At 36.8% G+C, this 22,670-nt stretch overlaps 3 protein-coding genes across 3 annotated transcripts; 1 reads left to right on the top strand and 2 right to left on the bottom strand.

Moving 5' to 3' along the window:
- Positions 1 to 2,328: 2,328 nt before the first annotated feature.
- On the top strand, positions 2,329 to 3,535 carry LOC135640213 (protein RESTRICTED TEV MOVEMENT 2-like). Its single transcript, XM_065154450.1, has 2 exons — positions 2,329 to 2,492; positions 2,601 to 3,535. The coding sequence occupies exons 1-2, from the start codon at positions 2,381 to 2,383 to the stop codon at positions 3,431 to 3,433; spliced, it is 945 nt and encodes a 314-aa protein (XP_065010522.1). The 5' UTR covers positions 2,329 to 2,380; the 3' UTR covers positions 3,434 to 3,535.
- A 720-nt stretch (positions 3,536 to 4,255) lies between these two features.
- On the bottom strand, positions 4,256 to 12,092 carry LOC135640214 (co-chaperone protein p23-2-like). The gene is made up of 6 exons (XM_065154451.1): positions 11,893 to 12,092; positions 11,616 to 11,799; positions 7,566 to 7,728; positions 4,910 to 4,944; positions 4,780 to 4,825; positions 4,256 to 4,484 (listed from the first exon to the last, which is right to left on the bottom strand). Exons 1-6 carry the CDS (start codon positions 11,895 to 11,897, stop codon positions 4,450 to 4,452), a joined length of 468 nt encoding a protein of 155 aa, XP_065010523.1. The 5' UTR covers positions 11,898 to 12,092; the 3' UTR covers positions 4,256 to 4,449.
- A 1,058-nt stretch (positions 12,093 to 13,150) lies between these two features.
- On the bottom strand, positions 13,151 to 21,418 carry LOC135581246 (25.3 kDa vesicle transport protein SEC22-1-like). Its single transcript, XM_065154930.1, has 6 exons — positions 21,253 to 21,418; positions 18,841 to 19,088; positions 18,565 to 18,725; positions 18,330 to 18,476; positions 17,150 to 17,226; positions 13,151 to 13,596 (listed from the first exon to the last, which is right to left on the bottom strand). The coding sequence occupies exons 2-6, from the start codon at positions 19,026 to 19,028 to the stop codon at positions 13,513 to 13,515; spliced, it is 657 nt and encodes a 218-aa protein (XP_065011002.1). The 5' UTR covers positions 19,029 to 19,088; positions 21,253 to 21,418; the 3' UTR covers positions 13,151 to 13,512.
- Positions 21,419 to 22,670: the final 1,252 nt, after the last annotated feature.

Here is a 22,670-nt window from a genome sequence, read left to right as displayed (position 1 = left end):
TCGATGTCGATCCAAACATCGACGACAAGTAGGTAAAACGGTGAGGCATCTGCGTCGGTGCCGCATCGCTATGCCTCCTCTTCTTCTTCTTCCGATGATGCGGTAGTAAGTGAGAATGAAGAGAAGGCAGAGCGATACAGCGTCGACGTAGAGGAGGTAATACGATGTCGCACCAAACGATATGGTGATCGACGAGAACGAAGAGGATGTAGAGTGGTGCGGTGCCAAAGGAGGAAGAGAAGGCAAGTGAGGTATCCGCATTAGTGCAGCGTTGCTCTGCCTCCTTTTCATTCTCACCAACCATTGCATCATTCAGTGCGGCACCACACAGCCTCCTTTGCATCGACGTCACACCGCTTTGCCTCCTCTTTGTTCTCGCCGACCACCATATCATTCAATGCCACATTTTCTTGCATTCTCTTCATTCTTGTTAACTACCATATTGTCGAAAGAGGAAAAGGAGGCAAAGTGATGCGATGTCGATGCCTCACCGGCTTCCTCTTCCTCCTCTTCAATCGCATCGCTCTGCCTCTTCTTCATTCTTATTGACCACTGCATCGTTCAGTGTGACACTGCACTATTTATGCATCAACGTCGCATTGCTCTACCTCTTCTTCATTCTCGGTAACCACCCCTTTGTTCAGTGTGACATTGCCTCCTATATGTCGGCGCCACATTGCCTCCTCTATGTCGGTGCTACATTGCTTTATCTCATCTTCGTTCTCGTCGACAACCACAGCATCATAAGAGGAAGAGGAGGCAAAGCGGTGCAGCGCAGATGCCTCACTTGCCTTCTCTTCCTCCTTTCCCATCGCACCACTCTACCTTCTCTTCATTCTCGTCGACCATGACATCGTTTCAATGTAGCGCCTCATTTCCTCCTTTGCATCAGTGCCCACCGCTCTACCTTTTCTTCATTCTCGCTAACCACCGCATCGTCGAAAGACTAAGAGGAGGTAGAGCAGTGTGATGCCGATGTAGATGCCTCACCCCCTCCTCTTCCTCCTTCGGCATTGATGCAGATGCCTCATCGCTTTGCCTCATCTTCCTCCTTGTCGTCGATGTTTGGATTGACATCGACAATGTCGACCATCATATCATTCTCATTGACAACCACTACAACAGTCGCCTGCAGCATCATCATCCATCACCACTATTGAAATTATATTTTTCTCTATCATTTTTGTATCATTCATGCACATATTATATTTTTCATCAGTAAAGTTAATGATGTTAGGATAAATTTTTTTAATCTAAGGATCGACTTATAAGTCGAACAAGGTAATTAGTCCAATAAACCTAATAATGATTAGTTTCCATCTTGATCCGACGAATACAAAGACAACGACACTGGATTTGCGATTCGTAAGTCTAAGATAGTGTATACAGGGATAAGATAAGGCTTCAAGGAAAGTTTGGAGCAAATTATGCAAGCATGGAACAGATGCTTAGAAATAGAATGTGACTTGGTGACACAAACCTCCTCCTCCAGCATCGTTACAGCATCTTTTTGATGCTGTAAACATTCAGCATGTGAACCGAGCAAGGAAATTTACAAGATCTTCTTCCCATACCACTTTTTGGTGGAAGGAAGAGTTCCCCTATTCTGTAGTTTGAAAAAGAAAATGAAGAGCTACTGTAAAGACTGGAAAAATAAAATGAAGAAAAGGACACCCTTTTACAGCATAGAAATCAGCTAGCTAACATATATATATTTTATTTATCCACAAGCTATATTCTAGCATTAAACCAAGTCATAAACTAAAATTATCATTTACTCATTCATTGCCTAAGATTTTAAATATCTTGCACATTTTATTGAATTCAATTAGATCATAAAGATCCATATCTATTCTCGATCCAAGTCGATCTAATTTATCGATATATGGATCATTTTTTTATAATTACGTAGCCCGTAAATACAGAGTCATTCGCTCTTACACCATCTTAAATTTTCAATCGATGGCACTACATCTTAAAAAGCTTAATCTTACAGATGAGACATGATTTATAGATTTATATTCCTAACATGATTTTATATTTGGTTCTAGGAGCTTGAACTTGTCACATTGTAACCCTATGGTTCACTTGCCATTTAGAGAATGAAAGCCCAGGATTACTTTCCTACATATTAAAACAACAAGCAAGAATATGTACTACCTTCACAACAAGCTAAGCTATGGAGAATTCCCAAACCAAAAGCGCGTGCAAGCCAAACAAGGCATCCATCCCTTTGGCCATGGGAGGAGGTATCCATCGCAAACCAGAAGGGAATCCCTCACCTTTCAGCCAATCAATTCGATACACAATAACTGTATAAGAGGAAGCAGCCATGGCTTCTCTCGTCATCGATCCATAGAGAGAGCGAAGAGAGGATTCGATGGACACCAAGCCAAGAACTGCGTCTGCTGCCCGCTCCTACGAGGACTTCAAACCCACAACCGAGCTGGTTCCTGGAGAAGTCTTCGACACCTACCACATTCGTCTTCCCGGCAAGCTCTCTCTCTCTCTCTCTTTCTCTTCTTCTCTTCCTCATCATCATCGTCATACAGGTCCGAGAGAAGTCTCTCAGCGTTCGATATTGGTGTTTCATGATGCAGGTTTCAGGAAGGACCATGTGAGGGTGCAGGTAGACAACCAAGGCAAACTGAGGACCAGCGGCGAGCGGCCACTGGATGGCAGGCGGTGGAGCCGATTCTACGTGGAGTTCACATTGCCAGAAAACTGCAACTTGCGCGACGTCCGAGCTAGGTTCGAGAACGAGACGCTCCAACTGAGGCTCCCGAAGCTGATCGCCCCCGAACCAGTCGTTCAAATAGAAGAGCGGGAGGAGGAGGAGAAGAAGTTGCAACCGCCCAAGGAAGAGAAGGACGAAGCTGCTAAATCCAGTGGTGACAAGAAAATGGTGCCAAGAACGGAGACAGACGAGGTAAAGGAGAAGGAGAAGGAGAAGGAGAAGGAGAAGGAAGAGGCTGCTAAATCCAATGGTGACAAGAAAATGGTGCCAAGAACGGAGACAGACAAGGAAAAGGAGAAGGAGAAGGAAGAGGCTGCTAAATCCAATGGTGACAAGAAAATGGTGCCAAGAATGGAGACAGAGAAGGTAAAGGAGAAGGAGAAGGAAGAGACTAGCAGCAAAGAGAAGGTTGAGGAACAAAAATTAAACGGTGACAAGACAACGAGACCGAGAGAAGAGGCAGAGAAGGAGAAAGAAGAGGTTAAGGATGATAAAGAGAAGGTTGAGCATGGTGGCGAAGCGAGAGCGGAGCAGCCGGCGTGGCCGGAGTTGGGAGGCATGGTCATGGAGCTGAGCCAGACAGGGAAGACTCTGATTTCGAAACTGGCTGCAGCCATGCTGGTGTTGTTGGGTCTTGTGTTGTACCTCAAGTACAAATTGACGAAGGGGGAGACTCGCAGCGCTGCTAGTCTTTGATTGATGCCTTTGTTTCAAGAACAAAGGCATACTATTGCAGCACTGTAAAAGCATCACAGATATTTGAAATAAAACAGAGATGATACAAGTCCAAAAAATGGCTTCCAGTGAGTTCAAGATTTTGATTTGCCAATTACCCACATCCAATTTGAATCTAAATATCCTAACATAGATCATATTTTTTATCTGATGACCCAAATAGCTGGCTAATAATCATTGGATTGGATAAAAATGACTTTTTATATAACATATATCAGAATTATGCCTAATTCATTGTCACTGTTCCCTGGAACACCTGATGATGTCAAATCAGAGAAGTTTTCTATCATCTCTATCTGATTGTGAAGGAGACACAGGATTTTGTCTTTTTGAAACACAATATCTTCTTCATTCCTGCTTTAACATTCAAGCTAGTGGTAATTGTTGGAATAGGAAAAACAAAAACTGTGGACTGATGAGGAAATTAACTTATCTCAATGGAACAAATGCCAAATGCTAACTTAGGGGCATGATCTTCCACATCTACACCACAGAGAGGTGTAGATGTTCCAAATGACAGTCTAAAATTGGTTCCATATAATCAAATTTGGCAAGCTACCCATCACCAAGCATCATGTCATCACATCCAGAAATCTGTCATTTGGTGCCCTAGCTATTAGAACAGCACAACCAGCAACTACAGGATGATGATAAAGCATAGGTTTTGAAGCCACTGGCAACTTCCACTGCTGTTCTGTTGTGAATTGTTAACTAATTTTTTTATTGGCATCTAGAACAAAGAATGCATGTTCAAATGGTCTAGTAGAAGGATTATGAAAAACATACACTCAATCCATTGAAACAAGCTCTAATTGTGGGCATCGTAAGTTACAGCAAGAGTATGTTTTCACAAGCATATGTCGATGAAAGCATAAACAAATTCATTGTTTTACAGGAGTGATTACCAAAGATGCTGTGCAAAATACTTAAGTAGCAGAACATACGATAGATAGCTTTCTGCATTGCATGTCTTGGTGTCAGTTTCTTCTGGCCTTCTCTAGATCAGGTAGATCTGCAATCATAGAAACATATTTCAGAAACGGCAGGCCGTGCTTGAATAAATGTGCTGACTAATAAGACTCCTTTAAATTTTTTTACGTCCATGACCAGGTGGCTAAAAACCATCTGTTACAATGGACCTGAATCAAGTTCCAAAAGTTACAATGGAACTTGGGGCAAGGCACCACGTAAGACCTGATGGTTTGTACACACATGGTCAACTTTCTATTCCAAATGGCCTGGAAGATCAAAATGTCACTGCTACAGAGGCAAAATCTTATTAACAAATAGAGTGTAGATATTCTTACAGAGTAATCCATCATCATCACTGCTCTCATCATTCATGCCATTAATCTAAACAACAATGGAGATTAAGAGTGGTTAGAGGCTATATAGCAACAGCAGAAAAAGTGAGGGGGTCTAAAAGAGTGATTGCACCTCATTGTTTTCATCATCAGAAGCAAGTGAGTCAGCTGTAAAGAGATGGATGTCAGTTTTGATTTGTCCAATAAAGTGTCTTGATTTGTCAAATAAAATGTTCCAATGCAAATTCTTAAAAAGCTCAGAACAAAAAAAAAACAAGTGAGTCAGCTTTTTGTTTTCTTTTTCCAACTATCTGTTGAACGGAAGTTCGTCACATTTTACGGGAGGACAACTGTAGTGCCCATTTGCTTGCCTTTTTTACCAAACTCTCCAAATCTGATAGGGTGTGGAGAGATAATTGGCACCCTTGCTCTGAGGAACAATGTTTTGGTTGTACTAGAATCTATAGTAATACATTTGCTTATGCTTGGAGGTTTCTTTTTGGTGATGTACTTGAACTTGAACAAGAAATTTTCATCTGTGAATGAAAAATCAAAATACATTCCAGAGAATAACCTGAAATTTCAATTCTGAGTTTTGTATTTTTTTATTTAACTGATATGTCAAAATCTAAATCATTTATTCTAATTCTACAGTACATCCTTCTGGTAACTTTTCCCATGTTGGTGATGCTCCTTGACCAAAATGGCAATCATTTTAGCTAATAGTTATTTTTGAAAATTCTCTCCTAGGTCTTAATAAAATTATGTACCTAGGTCTTAGTAAAATTACATACAGTAGAAATCCACAAGCGATTCAGATTATTGAAGTAACTCATAATTCTAACCATATCTAATTAGCATAAACTTCTAACATGATTTCTTTAGCCCTCTTTTGTTGATCAACCTGTTGGTCATTGGACAGTTATGGAGCTACAACGGCAAGCATATCCAAAACTGCTCGACATACAGAGGGCTTCATATGATGTTTTCACCTCTTACATCTTTCAGTTTCAGTTATAAGTTGTATTCATGTGAATATCAACAATATTGACAAGTATTTCTATGAACTTTGGTTTTATATTGCGGACCATGTATTTAATTGTTAGGTAGTTTTGAGTCAGAACTTTTCACTAGAAAGAAAAATCAACTTGATTGGATGGAGCAAATAGAACTAGATGCTGACATAGAAAACAGTAGATAATCTGTTGTTACCATAGAATATCAAGAAGACCTAGATCAAAAGGTCCACTCCTATAAATACACCACGTGATAAAATTAATCTCTGATATCAAACAACCAGAAGACTGCTGTTCCATAAACTGAGATGAAGCAATGAAGTAAAGAAAAAGATAGTATAAGAAAGGCAGAAGCCATAAGAGGGAGGTCGAGAAATGTTAAACAAAATAAAACAGTAAACAGAATGACAAAAAACAAGGGAAGTAGCATGAGGCTCCTATCAATGTGGGATATGGAGAAAGGTAATGTATGCAGTCTTACTACAAGGAAAAAGAATGTTATTATGACTCAAACCTAGGTGATCCAAATCAGTTGGGTAATAGAGTAACTTATAATAATGCCAAGAATCACATCAAGTGTGCAAGCCCGTATCAAGTATATATTTCTAAAACAAACTAATATCATCTTAATAGTAGTGATGTTTGCAGTACAACCTACCATGGATGAAACAATAATGCAAGCATACAAACTTGTTGCAGCAGTAAAATTTGGGTGATGGTATGACCTACAATGGAGTAACAATGCAAACAAACTTGTGGCAGCACTACCACAACCAAAAAAGTGATATTTCATGAACATAGGAAAACTAGGAAGAATTTGATAAATAACAAAAATAGAAGGTTTAAGAAAAGCATGATTAGTGATACCAGTCAAATGCAGCTTCCTCCCACATACTGTAAAAAGAATGGTCAAAGGGCAATTGGTTGTTTCGATAATGAAAAGCGGTTAAAAGGCTGAGCAAACCACACCCCTTTTCTCTAGTAACCATCTTTAAAGGACAAATTTTTAGAAGGATCCCCTAACATGACATACTTGGATGAATTAAGAAACAAAAATTACTTTCAGTTACGTTTCTTAGAGATATAAATCCATACAAAGATAAATAAGTAGATTATAGATGGTTAGCAGATACCAGAACCTGCCTATAAAGAAAAACTTCACTCCTACACATTTGAGATGAATTTATTAACTCATGTTACATAATATTAGTAATTGAAAGGAGTTTCTACTCATCCAATTCTTGTATGGCTTGAAATATGCCAAATGACACAAATCAAATGTGGATAGAAAAGCTCATGGACAGGACAAGAATGATAGTAAGTGAAAAAGAACTTTACTAGAACAAACCTAGGTAAGATTTCGAATTGAGAATTTAGTGATTTCAGCTAAAACATATATGGGCAGAACTCAAAAATTGATACATGATAACGTTTCCAATAAAGTTACTCAGACCAGTGAAATACCGTCATACGGAATAAAGCTAACTTCCTACTTCCAATTGGGGCAAGGTTTCAGCACACTTTCTTAACTTCATGCATCCACTAAAAAAATATTCAGAGAGATAAAACAAAACATATCTATAGTGTACATCCACTAATAAATCCTTAGATATTTAGCTCACAAAAAGTTTTAATAAAATGCTGATAAAACTACACATCCAGGTTTATATTTGGTCATCAATATAACATGTCAAGACTTCAGTACAACTACCAAATAACTAAAACTGAAGCAGGCAAAAACAATTGGTTTTACTTCTTCAGATATATACTTACCAATGTCAGATTCTTCGTCATCTTCATCACACCATTTATTCCAATCAACTTTGATATATGGAGCAGGTTTTTCCTCCGACTTCTGCAACCGCTTCCACCAACCTTTTTTCTCTTTCTTGATTGAGCAGATTATGTTCCTCATCCCAATATTTGTTTTACTAGCCTGATAACACCATTAAAAGACAATAAAAATAATACCATAGAGCCAAAAGGGCTCATAAATTATAAGTGTCACGCCCCCAAATCAGGAGATGCGACAGTCCACCGAATGAACATGATATATATATACATATATATGTATATATATATATGTATATATATATATATATATATATATATAAACATATAAACCAGAAACTCAAGTCAGCTTGGTGGAAACTTACACACACACTGTAATTAAAATAATGGCAAACACTACATTTAAAAGATTAACATGTTAAAGGAATGAACAAAAGATTATTACTTCAAGAGGTATTATCTAACTGTTTTATATTAGTCACATTTATCTAACATTAATGTTTTCACCAGTCCTTTAAATGTGGAACACCAATACAATTTTTGATGAGTTACCTGTGCAGGTAGGAGAGGGTTGTAAGTATTTTTTTTAAAATATCTATTACATGGAGAGACGTCCTTCATAGTGCGCACATTGAAACTACTTGTAATAACATCAATAAAAAAATAGCTCATGCATTTCATACAGTTAAATCAATAAGTCCAATAATAAGAAACAACTCATGCTTATCATGTTCATCATGTGTCCACATTTATGTGTTAATGCCTCTTCTTATTATTTTCCTCTTTTCATCTTATACTTATGTCACATATCATATATACATTTTATTCTATTTCAGAAATATAATAACTAGACACTTAGGTGCATGCTAAATGAACTTACGGGAATCAATCCCAACGTAGGGACAACATTCTTGGTGGATTTCACTGCCATTATACATGTTACATTTATCACATAAGTAAACATTTAAAATAGGATGCTAATATGTTACCCTTGAAAATCATCTAATAATATGTTTTCTCTTTAATTCCTTCAAGCTACTGTTGAGTACCACTTAAACTGCCTCATTGCCTCCATCTTGGTAACTTAAATGACATTCATTTACCGATCCAAAGGTTTACATAAGCCTTTGTTTATCGCTCTTGGAAGCCGCAATGAGGCATAAAGAATTATTAAGGACTATACTGAAAATATATATGTATAATATTTGTTTATTTATATTGCATGTCAAATTGTCACAAATGTACTTTTAGAAAATCCTAAATTCATATATCAAACATCTATCTATGAGACAAAATTTAAATAACTAACATGTCATGACACAAGAAATACAATCATAAATATTATCGTTAAATAATTACAAAAAAGGCAAATAAATTATCACATATCCTAGTATTCAATCAATATATATGAGATATATGCTCACCTAATTTTGATATTCAAACTTCAAAGTACCATTTAAATCCTTACTAAATAATATCAAGCATTTTTAAAACACCTAATTGGGTCAACAAGCCACTTACCTTGGGATTTAAGCCTTTATTGAATTATTCCATCTTAAGTTCAATCCTTACATGTGGTGATTAAATTAGTCAAATTAGACAGAAATCACAAAGTATTTTAAATGTTACCTTGAATATCAAAACTGGATGGGCATGTATTTTATATTATTGATTGAATACCAAGATATTTCATAGTTTATTTACCTTTTTGCAATTACCTGACAATAATTACCTGTTAATAAGATAATATATTGCTTGTGTGATAACATGTTAAGTTTTGCCCCATAGATACGTATTTTATATATGAACTTAGCATTTCTACAAGTGCATTTAATGTAACAACTTAACACACGGTATAAATAAAAAATATTATATATATGTATATTTTTAAGTTAGTTCTCAATAATTCAACTACAAAAGATTTAATAGATTTTTTGGATTTCAACTGTGGTAAACCTTCAGACCGGCAAAGGGATAGTGTTTAAATCTAACAAGGTGGAGGCACTGAGATTTTATAACTAGTACTAGGTAGTAGCATTAAAAAGGGTAATGAAGAGAATATTTTATCAGATGATTTTCAAGGGTAACAAAAAGTGAGAAATATGTCCTCAGGTGGTTAACCCGTGACTTGACACATAAGATGACGTTTAGGTCCACCAAGGATGTTGTCCACAAGGTGGAGTTGATTCCATCAGGTTTCGGTACTATTTGAGTGTCTAGTTATTATATTTTTTGAAAAGAATAAGACAAGTATATGATATATGATATAAGTATGAAATGAAAGAAGAAAATAAAAAAGATACATCAACACATAAATACAAGCGAATGATGAACATGATTAATATGAGTTGTTTCTTATTGTTGTAATATTAACTTAACTATCTGAAATGCATGTGTTGTATTTTTATTGATGTATTACAAATAGCTTAATGTGTTTAAAATCATACTTACCCGTCCTTAGATGAGGTTCATCCACTTCCTAGGTACTTTTTTTTATAAACACTCACCACCATGTACTTGATTTAAGGTTGAATGTGTACCTGGATGTCTCACATGTGTAGGAGGGGATTTTAGGATAGAAAGAATTTATGTAAGCCAGGAATTTATATTAAAGGACTATTGAAAGAATTAATGTTAAAAAAATGTGTGACTCCGAGATATAAAACTGTTAGATGATACTTCTTGATGTAATAATATTTTATTCGTTCTTGTACCATGGTACTTTTTTAAATATAACATTTGTCATTATTTAGCTATATTATGTAGGCTTCAACCTGGGTGTGGGTGACTATAAGTTAGCCTGATTTCAGAAAGAAAAAATATATAGTCAAACTTGAATTAGTCTAGCTCATGGCTATTCGATGGACCATCGAGTCCCCTGATTTAGGGACATGACAAGAAAAAAACTTGAAGTTCCTGTAATAATAAGAGCACAACAATTATAGATTTTACACTTTCACCCTCTCTGTCTCAAAGATGAAGGCTACATGACAAATGACTTCAAACAAAAATCAACTTGGGACATGTGTATTTTAGGACATATGGTTTCGATATGCAGACAACAAAGACGAAAACAGAGTTTTATTTAATTATAAGAAAAAAGACTATCGAGAAACAATGCGTCAAAGAGATAAATTTGATCCATTGACAAAGAAGACTATGGTCAGTAGGTCCTTTATTTTGTACTTAAGTATGTTGAATTACGTTCATGAAAGCTTGTCAGTAAGACTAACACCATATAAGATGCTCAAAGTCACCTCCACTAGAGGACCAGTATTGATGTGATATTCAATCTTAATTGCAGTGCATAAAATGTATCAAATTGAAGAATTGCCAAATTTTTTGTGCAAGAGCAAAATGTTTTTAACCAATGCTTTCTTCTTAAACTAAGATTAAATTAAACTTTTCACTTCCAGTCAATCATAACTCTCTGGTAACTTATGGAATAAATGGTCATCCAACTGAGCAAAGCCATCTTGAAGTCACACCTGCTTGCACATAAAATTCATCAACTATATCGGGATAATATAACAACTTGAGACCCATTTTCTCCAATTTTAAGTTTCAATTGGCTCATGTTCCTCATATGTTATCCAATTCAACCGAATGCAGAAAAAAATAAAGTTTGACAAAACTACAACAACAATTAACAAATCACACAAAATATAAGTATATTTTATAATAAGAACAGGCCTCAAGCTTTATCAAAATTTTCGCGGGTAAAGAACCGTCCCGGTACCCACAGTTTCATCTGTTGATTCATAGACCACAAAGATTATAAAGATTATCATCTTCAGTTTGGCATAAAGATTATAAAAGCTTAGAGATAAAGATCAAGCATCGTACATATAACACATTGACAACATGCTCCTTCCAGCACATACAACACCTAACATGTGTATGTCTAGTCTAAGCAGGCAAATATAACTCAAAACCAGAAAATAAATAACGTCATTAGGTTAAGCCAATTTGCACTTTCAAAATGTTCTGCAAAATGTGAAAGGAAGATGAACAAAAGGGAAAACAGCTTGCCTCGGGAACAATCGAATCGTACAGCTCGAGGCTGAAGTCGAAGTGTTCGCCCTGAGCCCCGACGGCCGAGAACCTAAACGCCCCCTGCGGCTCGCTCTCCACGGAAACATCTCTCGCGTCCGGCAAAGACACGGTCAGGTAAACCTTGTCGGAGCGCTGCGCCCATAGAACTTCCGGTTGGCGGCTAAGCACCCAGAAACCAAAGCAAGAATTTCTTGGTCATCATCGGAGAACAAAAACCAAATAGAAACTGTAAGAGAGTCGCCGGCTTTGTTACCCCATGGATGAAGAACCTCGAGGAGATGCTCCCCTCAACAAGTGTCGAAGGGGGGTTTTACGTAGTGGAAAGGAAAGGGAAAGGGAGTCGAGAGTGGGCGTCAATGGGCAGGGAAGAGAGAAGGTGGGGAGCAAAGCCGTGCCATCGGCAGCAGAAGCTTCAGAAAAAGAGACACAGAAAAGCCATGTAGTGACTCTCTCTCTCTCTCTCTCTCATTACACATCACCCGTTATCTTCAGTTTTCCATCTCAACAATTTCTAAAATTATATTACGATTCTTATATTTATAAAAATAAATTATTTCTCATATAATTGATTTTATTAATAAAAATATTATAAAAGCACTCGGATTTTGTCTCGTTTCAATTTACCACTGAATATATATATATGTGATATTTTCACTAATAAATTCGATGAATAGATTAAATATTTTACTTTCATAAATATAAAAATTTTAATATAATTTAAAAAAATATGTATAAATATCAAATATTAAAGATAAATAATTACCGAAAGGAATATGTCATTATCCGTTGTTCTTATAGTGATTATGACAGAATAATTTATATATATATATATTATTAATATGAAACTACACGAGTTTAGTACAATTTAATTTTCCGTGACTAGCAAGTTTATATTCTGAAAATTTTGACGGTCGATATAAATGGAGCCTAACACATTAACTTCCTTAGTTATATGTGAATATATTTGCAAATGTTATATGAAGACTACATAATAGATGTTGACTGGTTGAGGAGGACAAGTAGTTCGAGTGCATCATCGGACGTGACAACAAGATTCTACGACTCGTTCATTGCTTTGACTTTATTCGACTCATTTCACGTACATTGTGTTTGGGAAAACATCACAATCCTAATGTGAGTTACTGTCGGTAGTCATCTCGACCTCTTTAAACAAATACTTACGAGAGGAGAGGAAAGCAAGTATGAAATATCACCCAAAAACACAAAAAAAAGTGATGTATTTTGCGGGAGAATACACTCAAAGGTGATGAGGTCAATAACTTCAAGAGTGATGATATATTTTTTAAACCAAAGGGATGATTGGGTCCGGCGTTTTCGATATACCCTAAAATATAACTGTGAATATGACAAAACAACATTATGCCAATCCACCCATAAAACAGGCACAGTCGCACCACATCATATCGACTGCCACTATCGCATAGTTTGTGGTCGCTTAATCGCAACCAATTATCTCGGAAGTTTGCAGGACAAGCAGTGGACTCAGAAGATTGCGGATGCCACAATGAAACATAACGACGGTAGCAGCTTTCTCAAAAACGTTGAAAAATCTGCTAGATGTAACCTTAAAAATTTTGCATGATGTCCCAAAAATTGAAGACGATATAGCAATAGATTTCGGGAGCAACAATCTCCATAATGTATATACCGAATCCCTGGAAAATGTTTAGTAGTCTACTGATTCTTGCACCTGATGTATTCTCATCATTTGGAAAACGAGTGCATCTGTCTGTGCTTCCATCGCCATGGAAAACTCATTATAACAGCTAGTAGCCGAGAAGGATACCTATACGAGAAACACCAAAGAAATGGCACATAATGCAGAGAGACGTTGATGCTATCTGATCAGCAGTCACCATATCTTTTTCCTAACCCAAAACAGAAGCATGACAACTCCGAGCACAATGGCAACAGGAGCCCATTTTCGAATCAAAGCCTGTCATCAAGCAGGATCCAAATTCAGTCAGTAATCATAGCACACAGACGCATTCAAAAGTTTCATGTCATGTACCGATTTGTGCAATTAAGTGTATAGATTACATGTGTAAAAATGAGTGAAGTAGCAAATCGTCCTCCCTCAAATGCCCACAACCATCTAACCATTATCCACACTTCAGAATTCGGTCGTGCCACATGAACAAACAATTTTAGTGACAGGAGCAACTTGTGCCACTTCTTATACACACACACACACGTATATGCAACAGTAAAAAAAAACACATCCGCTGACACTCAAGACATTACCAATGTAAATCCTAGATATATGGCCATAAATGTGTGGTGTAGAGGAAGCTTACTTTTCCTTTATTAGAAAGCAAATATTAGGGGTCCCTTCCATCATTATGACAACTTTAACATTGCTAATAGACTTAATTATCTGTTTGCTTACCTAAGCATTCACACATGTACCTGATACTATGAAGCTGAATTTTAAAACAAATTATTACTGTCCACCATTTTAACTGAGAAAGGTTTTCGTTTGCCAAAACGCTCATTTTCATGCAAATAAAGATTGGCAACAGCCAATGCAGTCCATGATCTCATACCATGATTTCCGTTGTCCAACCATTAACTCAAATCATAACGTGCCTTTTGCATCATTAACCTTTTCCCTTCTTAGACCCACTTATCTCATACATGTGCATACATTTATAAATGGCCTGCTACAATTATAAATGTCATGTACCATACAATTAAAATTTAGAAGTACCACACAGCTCTAATTTTAATTTTAATGATCAGATTTGATAGAGTTATAATAACCCAACAACTCAGATGTTTTTATTTTTACAACTCAGATGTTACTAGCTTAAAACAACATGCTCAAAATGTATGACCAATTTATTAGTTATTGGCTCATTTTTCATCCAATGTTAGTAATTGAGGCATGACTACATCCATGCTCAAAGACACTCAAAAGCTTAATGTCATGATCAAGGTCCACCAACATGACTCCCAGAATCATTTGCTAGTGGGCAGCTTGTAAGACCCATAACTTGGTGGTGGCTCTATGTTCTGATGTGTCTTTTATGTCATCTATGAGAAGCTATTTCCCACAGAGACGTCAATCCCGCCATCTTTATTATTAGGTCTACTGTGATATGTATTGTGCAACCAATGTGATAGAACTATTGCCATAAACTTGAATATAACATGCCTAGAAACATGGCAAGTATTTAAAGACTCATCTAATGTTGTATACTTTTCCAACTTGCCATTAATTCCCAATGCGAGGTTATCAGAGCATCAAACCAGATGTACAACACTCAGCTGTTACCGCATTATCCACGGAGGTTGTCAAACACAAAATCTGAAGCACTATAGTGAAATGCCATTCTATAATGGTATAATCACTCAAATCTTAGTGTTTGTTTATCCAATGCTTTTCAGGATGTTCCCTGATAATTATACAACATATTGATGGCAATGTTTTCAAGGACTTGAACTTTTATGTTTCAACAATGACGTTGGATATTAGAGAGCTAAAGGGACATCAAGGCCACATTATGCAGAAGTCCAAAATTGAAAACAAAGTGCCTTTTCCCCTTTCTCCTTCCTTGTTTGCAGTAAAGACATGCAATTGGAGAGGCTGCTTCAGGACCAACCAGTGGCCCCATGCTTCCTTCTGCCTCTCCAGTCACCTGGCTTTACACACAAATAAGGCAGGAAAACAGGTATAAGCAGTGATTTAAAAAGCGCTAGGCGCCAAGGTCCAAAAACGCCCGAGGCGCTAGGCGCTCGCCCAGGCACTCGCCCGAGCGAAGCGAGGCGCTAAAATATAAAAATATATAATATAATTAATAAATATAATTATTTAAAATTTTAAATAAAAATAATTAGGAGGGCACGCGGGAGGCGCGAGCAGCTGGGAGGGCTCGCGGGAGGCACGAGCAGTGGGAGTCGCGAGCAGAGGGAAGGCTCGCGGGAGGCGCGAGCAGTTGGAGGGCTCGCGGGAGGCGCGAGCAGCGGGAGTCGCGAGCAAAGGGAAGGCTCGCGGGAGGGCTCGCGGGAGGCGCGAGCAGAGGGAAGGCTCGCGGGAGGCGCGAGCAGAGGGAAGGCTCGCGGGAGTCGCGAGCAGTGGGAGGGCTCGCGGGAGGCACGAGCAGCTGGAGGGCTCGCGGGAGGGCTCGCGGGAGGCGCGAGCAGAGGGAAGGCTCGCGGGAGGGCTCGCGGGAGTCGCGAGCAGTGGGAGGGCTCGCGGGAGGCACGAGCAGCTGGAGGGCTCGCGGGAGGCGCGAGCAGCGACAGCGACGAGCAGCGGCTGCGGGAGTAGGAGCGACGAGCAGCGAGATCGGGAGCGACAGCGGCAACGGGTTAGGGTTGGGTAAGGGTTATATCGGTTTAGTTGGTTCGATTGAACCAACTAACAATCGAACCAGACCTAAAATCCCGGTTCGGTCACTTGGTTTACCCAGGCGCTCGCCCGAAGCGCCCAGCGCCTGGGCTCGAGCGAGCGCCCAGGCGGCGCCTGTTTGAAGCGCGCGGCCTGGGACATTAACGAGGCGCTCGGGCCTCGCCTCGCCTCGCCCGAGCGCCTAGGCGAGCGCCCGAGCGCCTCTTTCAGTCACTGGGTATAAGTAGTGTCCATACGGAAATTTGGTCTCACTCAGTTCAGATGTCACTGACAATTTTCATAAAATTCAACTAGATGGTCTGTAAAGGCTAATATGGTCCCAAAATGGTAGACAACTTATTAACATGTACTTGTCAACAGACCTTATTAACATTTACTAGTAAGCACACAAATTCAAAAATTAATTGACCCTAGATGATTGTATTAATTTTCCTGAACAAGAAATTTTCTTAAAATTCATGGAAATTGTTTTACGCAAACCCTAGTTAAAAAGCTCCGGTTCTAGAAGGCAAGCGACTTGAGAAAATTTGTGGTATAATCATGGCCCTTCAACCCCGTTAACTCAGGTACCTCTCAGAGAAGTCAAGGCCTCAAACTTTCAAGACCTAGTCTCCAAGATACAATACGTACATACCAAGCCCTCACAACACCAAAGGTGTAATTTGATGCAAGGCTCAGGCTAAGCATTTGAACCTTCACTAAAATTGAGGCACAGCTATTTAGTCTTTCCTATGTTGAGGCACAGGTTTCAAGCCTTGCCACTGTTGATTGAAGTTCATAAAGGCTTCACCAAAGGGTATACATCATAATCATCTTTCACATGGTTGCATATGCAAGGTAGAGGGGCACTATCCTACGCACTGAAATTTGCAATGCAACAGACTTATAAAGGTGGACCATGTTGTTTAAAAATCAACAAAAGAAAATTATCCTAAGAAAATGTTTTTCCAACCTTACATATTTAACCAGCATAGTGTACGAATAATGGTCAGAAGATATATATTACTAAATAACGGTTAATGGTAGAAGATAAGTTAAAAGGCATGCAACTTGTACTTCAAAAGATTCTATGGTATATCTACATGAATAAACAGTAAGAAATAGAACTGGTGAACATGACTTATCATATGCTTACCTGTCGATTTAGGTCTTTTGCTTTGTCAGCATAGATTCGAGACTCAGATGTCAACCTGCTTGACAATTCACTGACCTCTGCAGGATGCCATCAAAAGCTTTCAGGAATTACATAGCAAATTTCTATAAGTTAATTATTTCTGAATAGTATTTTCTCTCAATGAGAAGTACATATTTCTTTTCTTTTTTTAAAATAAATTTCAAAAGTATAACTCATCAAACTGAAAAATGAGAGCACAAGATCATATATTAGTCACTGAACCATTAAAATCAGAAAAGAAAAAAAACTTCAAATATTATGATTGACAATAAATGCTCATGATGATTGTTGCCAATGCAAAAGGTATCTTATGAGAAACGAATCATTCCACCTGTGTTCTGCCTACCCTATGTTTTCAAAATGAAGGAACAAATAATTCACATGATCATCGAATGAATAGCATTCTAATTCCAGCATAAATTGTCAATGTTTGAATAATTCTTACTCAAGTTTTTCTGATTTCAAGATTTTGGGACTAATTTCTGCTTTAAAAGACAATAACTTATAGAAAGAGAACGAGTCATAAAGTTACATGCCAAATGCATATACTTAAAAGAGTTCAATGTCAGTGCTCCATCTTCTTCTAGAAGATAAAAACTTGATCTGGTTATCCAAACAAAAGTTTGTGTAATCAACAAGGTTTCAGCCCAGGAGTCAGTAACATCTTCTTTCGCAAGACTAAAATTCCTATCTTAGGACCTCATAAGGTGCTTCTTGCGTATTTGGCACTGACAAAAAAATGTTCTATGATGTAATTTGACACACGATCCACTCAGGATGGGATATCCACTTTCTTGTTTAGATTAAAAAGTAAGGCAAGAAAAGATGATTCTTATGTGAACTTTTCCCCAATTATTAAAATCTTTGTATCATTGTGTTATAAGAACTTCAAAAAATATAACTTCATCAAAGATGATAACACAGTTGAGCAAATATTTTGTTTGTGAATTTCAAGGTTGGATTATAAGATAAATTTTGAAGGTTAGGTATGGTTTTAAACTTTGATACTTCAATCTTGTAATGGACTTTTTGCAATATGCTTGAATGTTAGCTTGGGATAAGAAATTTTTTACCATGATATCTTCACTATTTGTCACAAATTGCTAACAAACATCAGATGTAAAAGAGTAAGTTAACTTACGGTCTAATTTTTCACCAACACCAAGAACCTCCTGAACATTGCGAGTCATTATTTGGTGGACTTCATATAGTTCATCGTTCAGCTTTGCCATATTACGCTGGGTGCGGGTGTCCAAATAAAGTTTCTTGGTCTTCTGTATGAAAGTATCTACATATGGAAAAAACAAAAACAATAGAACATCAGAATGACAGTAATGACATTAAGATGATAAAAACTGTTGTAGAGGAAATTTTACCAAATTTGATAAAAGCATATGGTCTTGCAGCAGTTTCAATTTGACTCCCATTGATCCTCTCAAATTCATTCTTGAGGTCCTCCAAGTATTGGAAAGCAAGCTTCTTAGGGTAAGAACGGTCACACATTGTCAGGTAACAAACACGACCCTCAATAATGTAGCTGAGCAGCTGAGTCAAGGAGAAGTAAAGTAAAAAAGTACCACACTTCAAAGTGAACATTAAGAAACACTTTCTAGATGTCAGAGACATTAAGAAAAATAACCACCATAGGATACTGGAAAAAGTATGGACCAGTCTCAATGGACATTCTAGAAGCCTCGTAATGACCTTTTGAGAGGTTCTTGAATAAAAGTTTTGCTTGCTGCTTATAGAAGTCAGCATCTTTCTGGTCACGACCATCATCCAATCCTTCTGCTAAAGGTAGGCCATCAGTAACCCGTGCTATCATTGTCAACTTTACCATCTTCACCCACGAGGATAAGAAGCAAAGAAGATTATGAATCAAAATGACAGTCAGAACTACCTGTGCATCAAAGGGCAGAGATTAGAAATATAGAAATAATTATTAGGCACTAGACTAACATCACATGAATAGGTAGCATTGGAAAATATTAAAACAGAAGCTTTTACTTTAGATAATCAACTTCTTGAAACAATTAATATCTCCAAGCTAAACTTTGACTATTTAGGAAATTCTAAGCAAACTAAAGTAGATTAAATAAAGAACTCCAGGGCCAACCGAACAACTCCAAATCAGCTGCTGAACTCTCAAAGAGGTCAAAATATTCACTGCAAAAATCCAAAATATAGATGCAAGGCAGGTAACAAATTTTGTGGAATATATATCTGCAACCAGTGCAAGCTGATTTAAGAAAGAACTCAATCTACAACTTATAGGATACTTTCACTGTGTCACAGTTGCATCTACACACTGCCTTTCTAAAGGACAACATCTGTGCACATGATGCTTATTAGTGCTTATGTTATATATTTATCAGAAGCTAAAAAGTAGACATAATATAACTTCTGAAATCTAAACACTATCCTGATCAGATAACAATCAAGATCATCAACTAAAGTGGTTTAAGATTTTTCATTTAGATTTGAATTTTTAATGATAGGCCTACCCAAGATATTAAGAAGTGCAGAGTAAGATACAAAGTTAAATAAAGATTTTGAACCCGTAAGGCCAAGCAACTGAACCAGGAAAAGAGGAGTTAAAATTTCTCTTTCGAAGAAAAAAGACTAAAATGTGTCATTTCCATGTCAGACATTATGATTCTTATACTTCCTGAGATGTGGCCGAGAAACTAAAAAAATAAAGATGATTACATTACTGTTTATGTATAATATGGTGTCTTGTGCATGAATTAGAAGTACTTTTTCTAATAATTGTTATGCTTCCCATTGGATCATATATAGTAATCATAGAGTGTTTAAGCAATAAAAAATAATTTGAGTTAATTAATAAAAATTTATTTTTGCAACATTCATAATGTTTTTTGCATTAATTTAAAGTACATTTTAATGATTTCCATGCTTCCTATAGGATACATATATCTTTTTGAATAAATTTTTGAATATTAGAGTGTCTATGCAGTAAAAAATATCTCTTTTTGAATAAATTAATTAAAAATATTTTTGCAACATGATGTGTGTATACTACTTTTTAAGATTACCCATGTGAGCTTGTCTGCACATTATTGTGTCTATGCTTAATAGGAACTTCCCATAGGTGCATATTTTTAAATGAGATAGCATGTTTAGCAGAAAAATAGAAGTTATGTATCTTTCTTAAATAAAATATTAAAATAATGAATCATTTGAAAGGCTTCGATCAGCATGCAATGCTAATCCAATATTAAGTGATCATCAAAATAAGCAAAAGATCAATACAAACATCAAGAAAATTCCAAATATTAAAATAAAAATGTAATTGGCTTTTGAAACTACATACGTGTCACACCAAATGGGCAGGAAATGACTAGCATGAACCGTTGGTTTGCTTGGTAACACAACTATCATATAACAACAACAACAAAGTCCCAACAAGAAAATTATAGAAAAGATAAAACCAATATATCTTATATTGATGATGAGCACATTTGTCCTTAGAGAACATCATGATGTCAAATTATACAATCCGAAAGGAATAATGTATGATACAAATTGACCTTCCTACACCAAATTAGCAATCCGTTGAAATGTAAGTAAATACTTCAGAAGGGTCTATTCCACAACCAATTAATACAGCAAAGAACAAGATCCGAGGCAGCTGCATGAGGGAAACGCGTGACAATTGCTTTTCGTAAGTCGTGTCCACATTAGGTGCAAAAGTATCTGAATTGTGGTAGATTGGTGTCATGACGCATGGCCCTTTTACCCATCTCCACCACCAAATCCATGTAGATCTAAGTAGTTCCAATCTTGCCTCGATCAAGAAACCCTAACCCAAAACACGAATTTAAACCCTAGATCTGATGTCCAAAACAACAACCAAGCGAAACATACACACCACCAAGAAAATAAAGAAACAAAGAAGGAAAGAACCTAACCGCCGATCAACAGAAAAAATCACACTACATCAGAAGACCCGAATAATTCAAAGCACAAAAAGGAGAAAAATAACGCATTTAATGGATCTTTCTTGAGCAGAAAAGCAAGATCGAGATAAACTCGAGGATTACCGGAGAGCTCAACTCGAGGGATTCTACGAAAGGACAGCCGGAGAGTCGATCGGCAGCCTTGAGATCCTCGTTGGGTCCCGGGAGCGTCGCCGCGGACGTGGGGATCGAAATAAGAAGCAGATACGAAGAAAGAAAGAGATACGAAACGCGTGCTTCCAAGGGAACTGCGATTCAACGGAGGTGAAACTTAAAAGGACAAAATCGCATATTTGCCCCTTAATTTTTAGTTTAATACGCAACTATCATTTGCATAATAATAAACGATGAAAACTTCAAATTATATTAAAAATGTTATTCAAAAAATATAAGATAGAATTTAAATAATAGTATTTTAATTATTTTACCCCTTTAAGATTAAGCTTTCGATGTAAGCATTAAAGAATATTTTCTTTTATTTTAATAATAGTTAATCAATAGAATAATAACCAAGAAAATTCAAATAATATCAATATTCCTCAAAAATATGAAATATATTTTTGGATATTAGTTTACCCGTTTAAGGTTAAGTTTTCAATGAAAGTATTAAAGAACATTTCAAATGCTATATTAGATTGGATAAGGGTAAATATGTTATTTTCAAATTTAAAGGGAAATTTATGTAAAAGCACCAACTTGCTCTTCCTGACTTGCTGGTTAAGCACTACATGTGTGTTGGCTTATAATTAAGGCCACAACTTTTTCCATATGTTTTGGGAAAATAATATATTTTATTATAAAACTTTTCTATGTAAAAATTAAAATTTATGACAAATTTTCTTTTTTTCCATTTCCCTTGCAAAGTTGCTCTTAGTGACAAACTTTATGGTTTACTTTTAGTTTAAGATGGCGCATAATATATATATATATATATATATATATATATAATGGACGAGTGATTTTTTTAAAGAAAACTCTATTTTGGTTTTTTTTAATGTGTCTTTTGTTTTCTTAAATAAAACTCATTGTTGTAGTTTTAGTTTTCACTGCCCTCGCCTCTCTTTTCCGCTCTGTCCGCAAGTCTCATGTCATTCTTCTTCTCTCCCTTAATTCTATCCACTTTTTCATTGTCTCTCTCGTTGTCATATCTTTTGCACGGTAAAGCTTATCAATGATGGTAGTACTGCTCTTGTTTATGATAGTGAAGGCATAACTACTATCTTGATGGGGAGCCGGTGGTAGAGGGGTCGGATCCTGAGCAGTTAGAGGGAGAGAATGCAGAAAAAGAGCAGAGGCCTTACGATGGGACGAAGGTAATAAGGGTCTCACGATGGTGACGAATACAAAAAGTATTTACAAGATTATAGGAAATAAAAATACTATTTACGAAAATCGAAAACAAAGGTATTTCTAGAAAAAACCCAAAACAAAAAAGATTTTTTTAAGAATACTATCCTATAAGAAATTTATAATTAATCATAATCTAAAACCATGTTTCTCTA

This window comes from Musa acuminata, chromosome BXJ3-6, assembly GCF_036884655.1.
Source record: "Musa acuminata AAA Group cultivar baxijiao chromosome BXJ3-6, Cavendish_Baxijiao_AAA, whole genome shotgun sequence".
NCBI classification, from domain to species: domain Eukaryota; kingdom Viridiplantae; phylum Streptophyta; class Magnoliopsida; order Zingiberales; family Musaceae; genus Musa; species Musa acuminata.
This window is presented reverse-complemented; position numbering and strand designations above follow the sequence as displayed.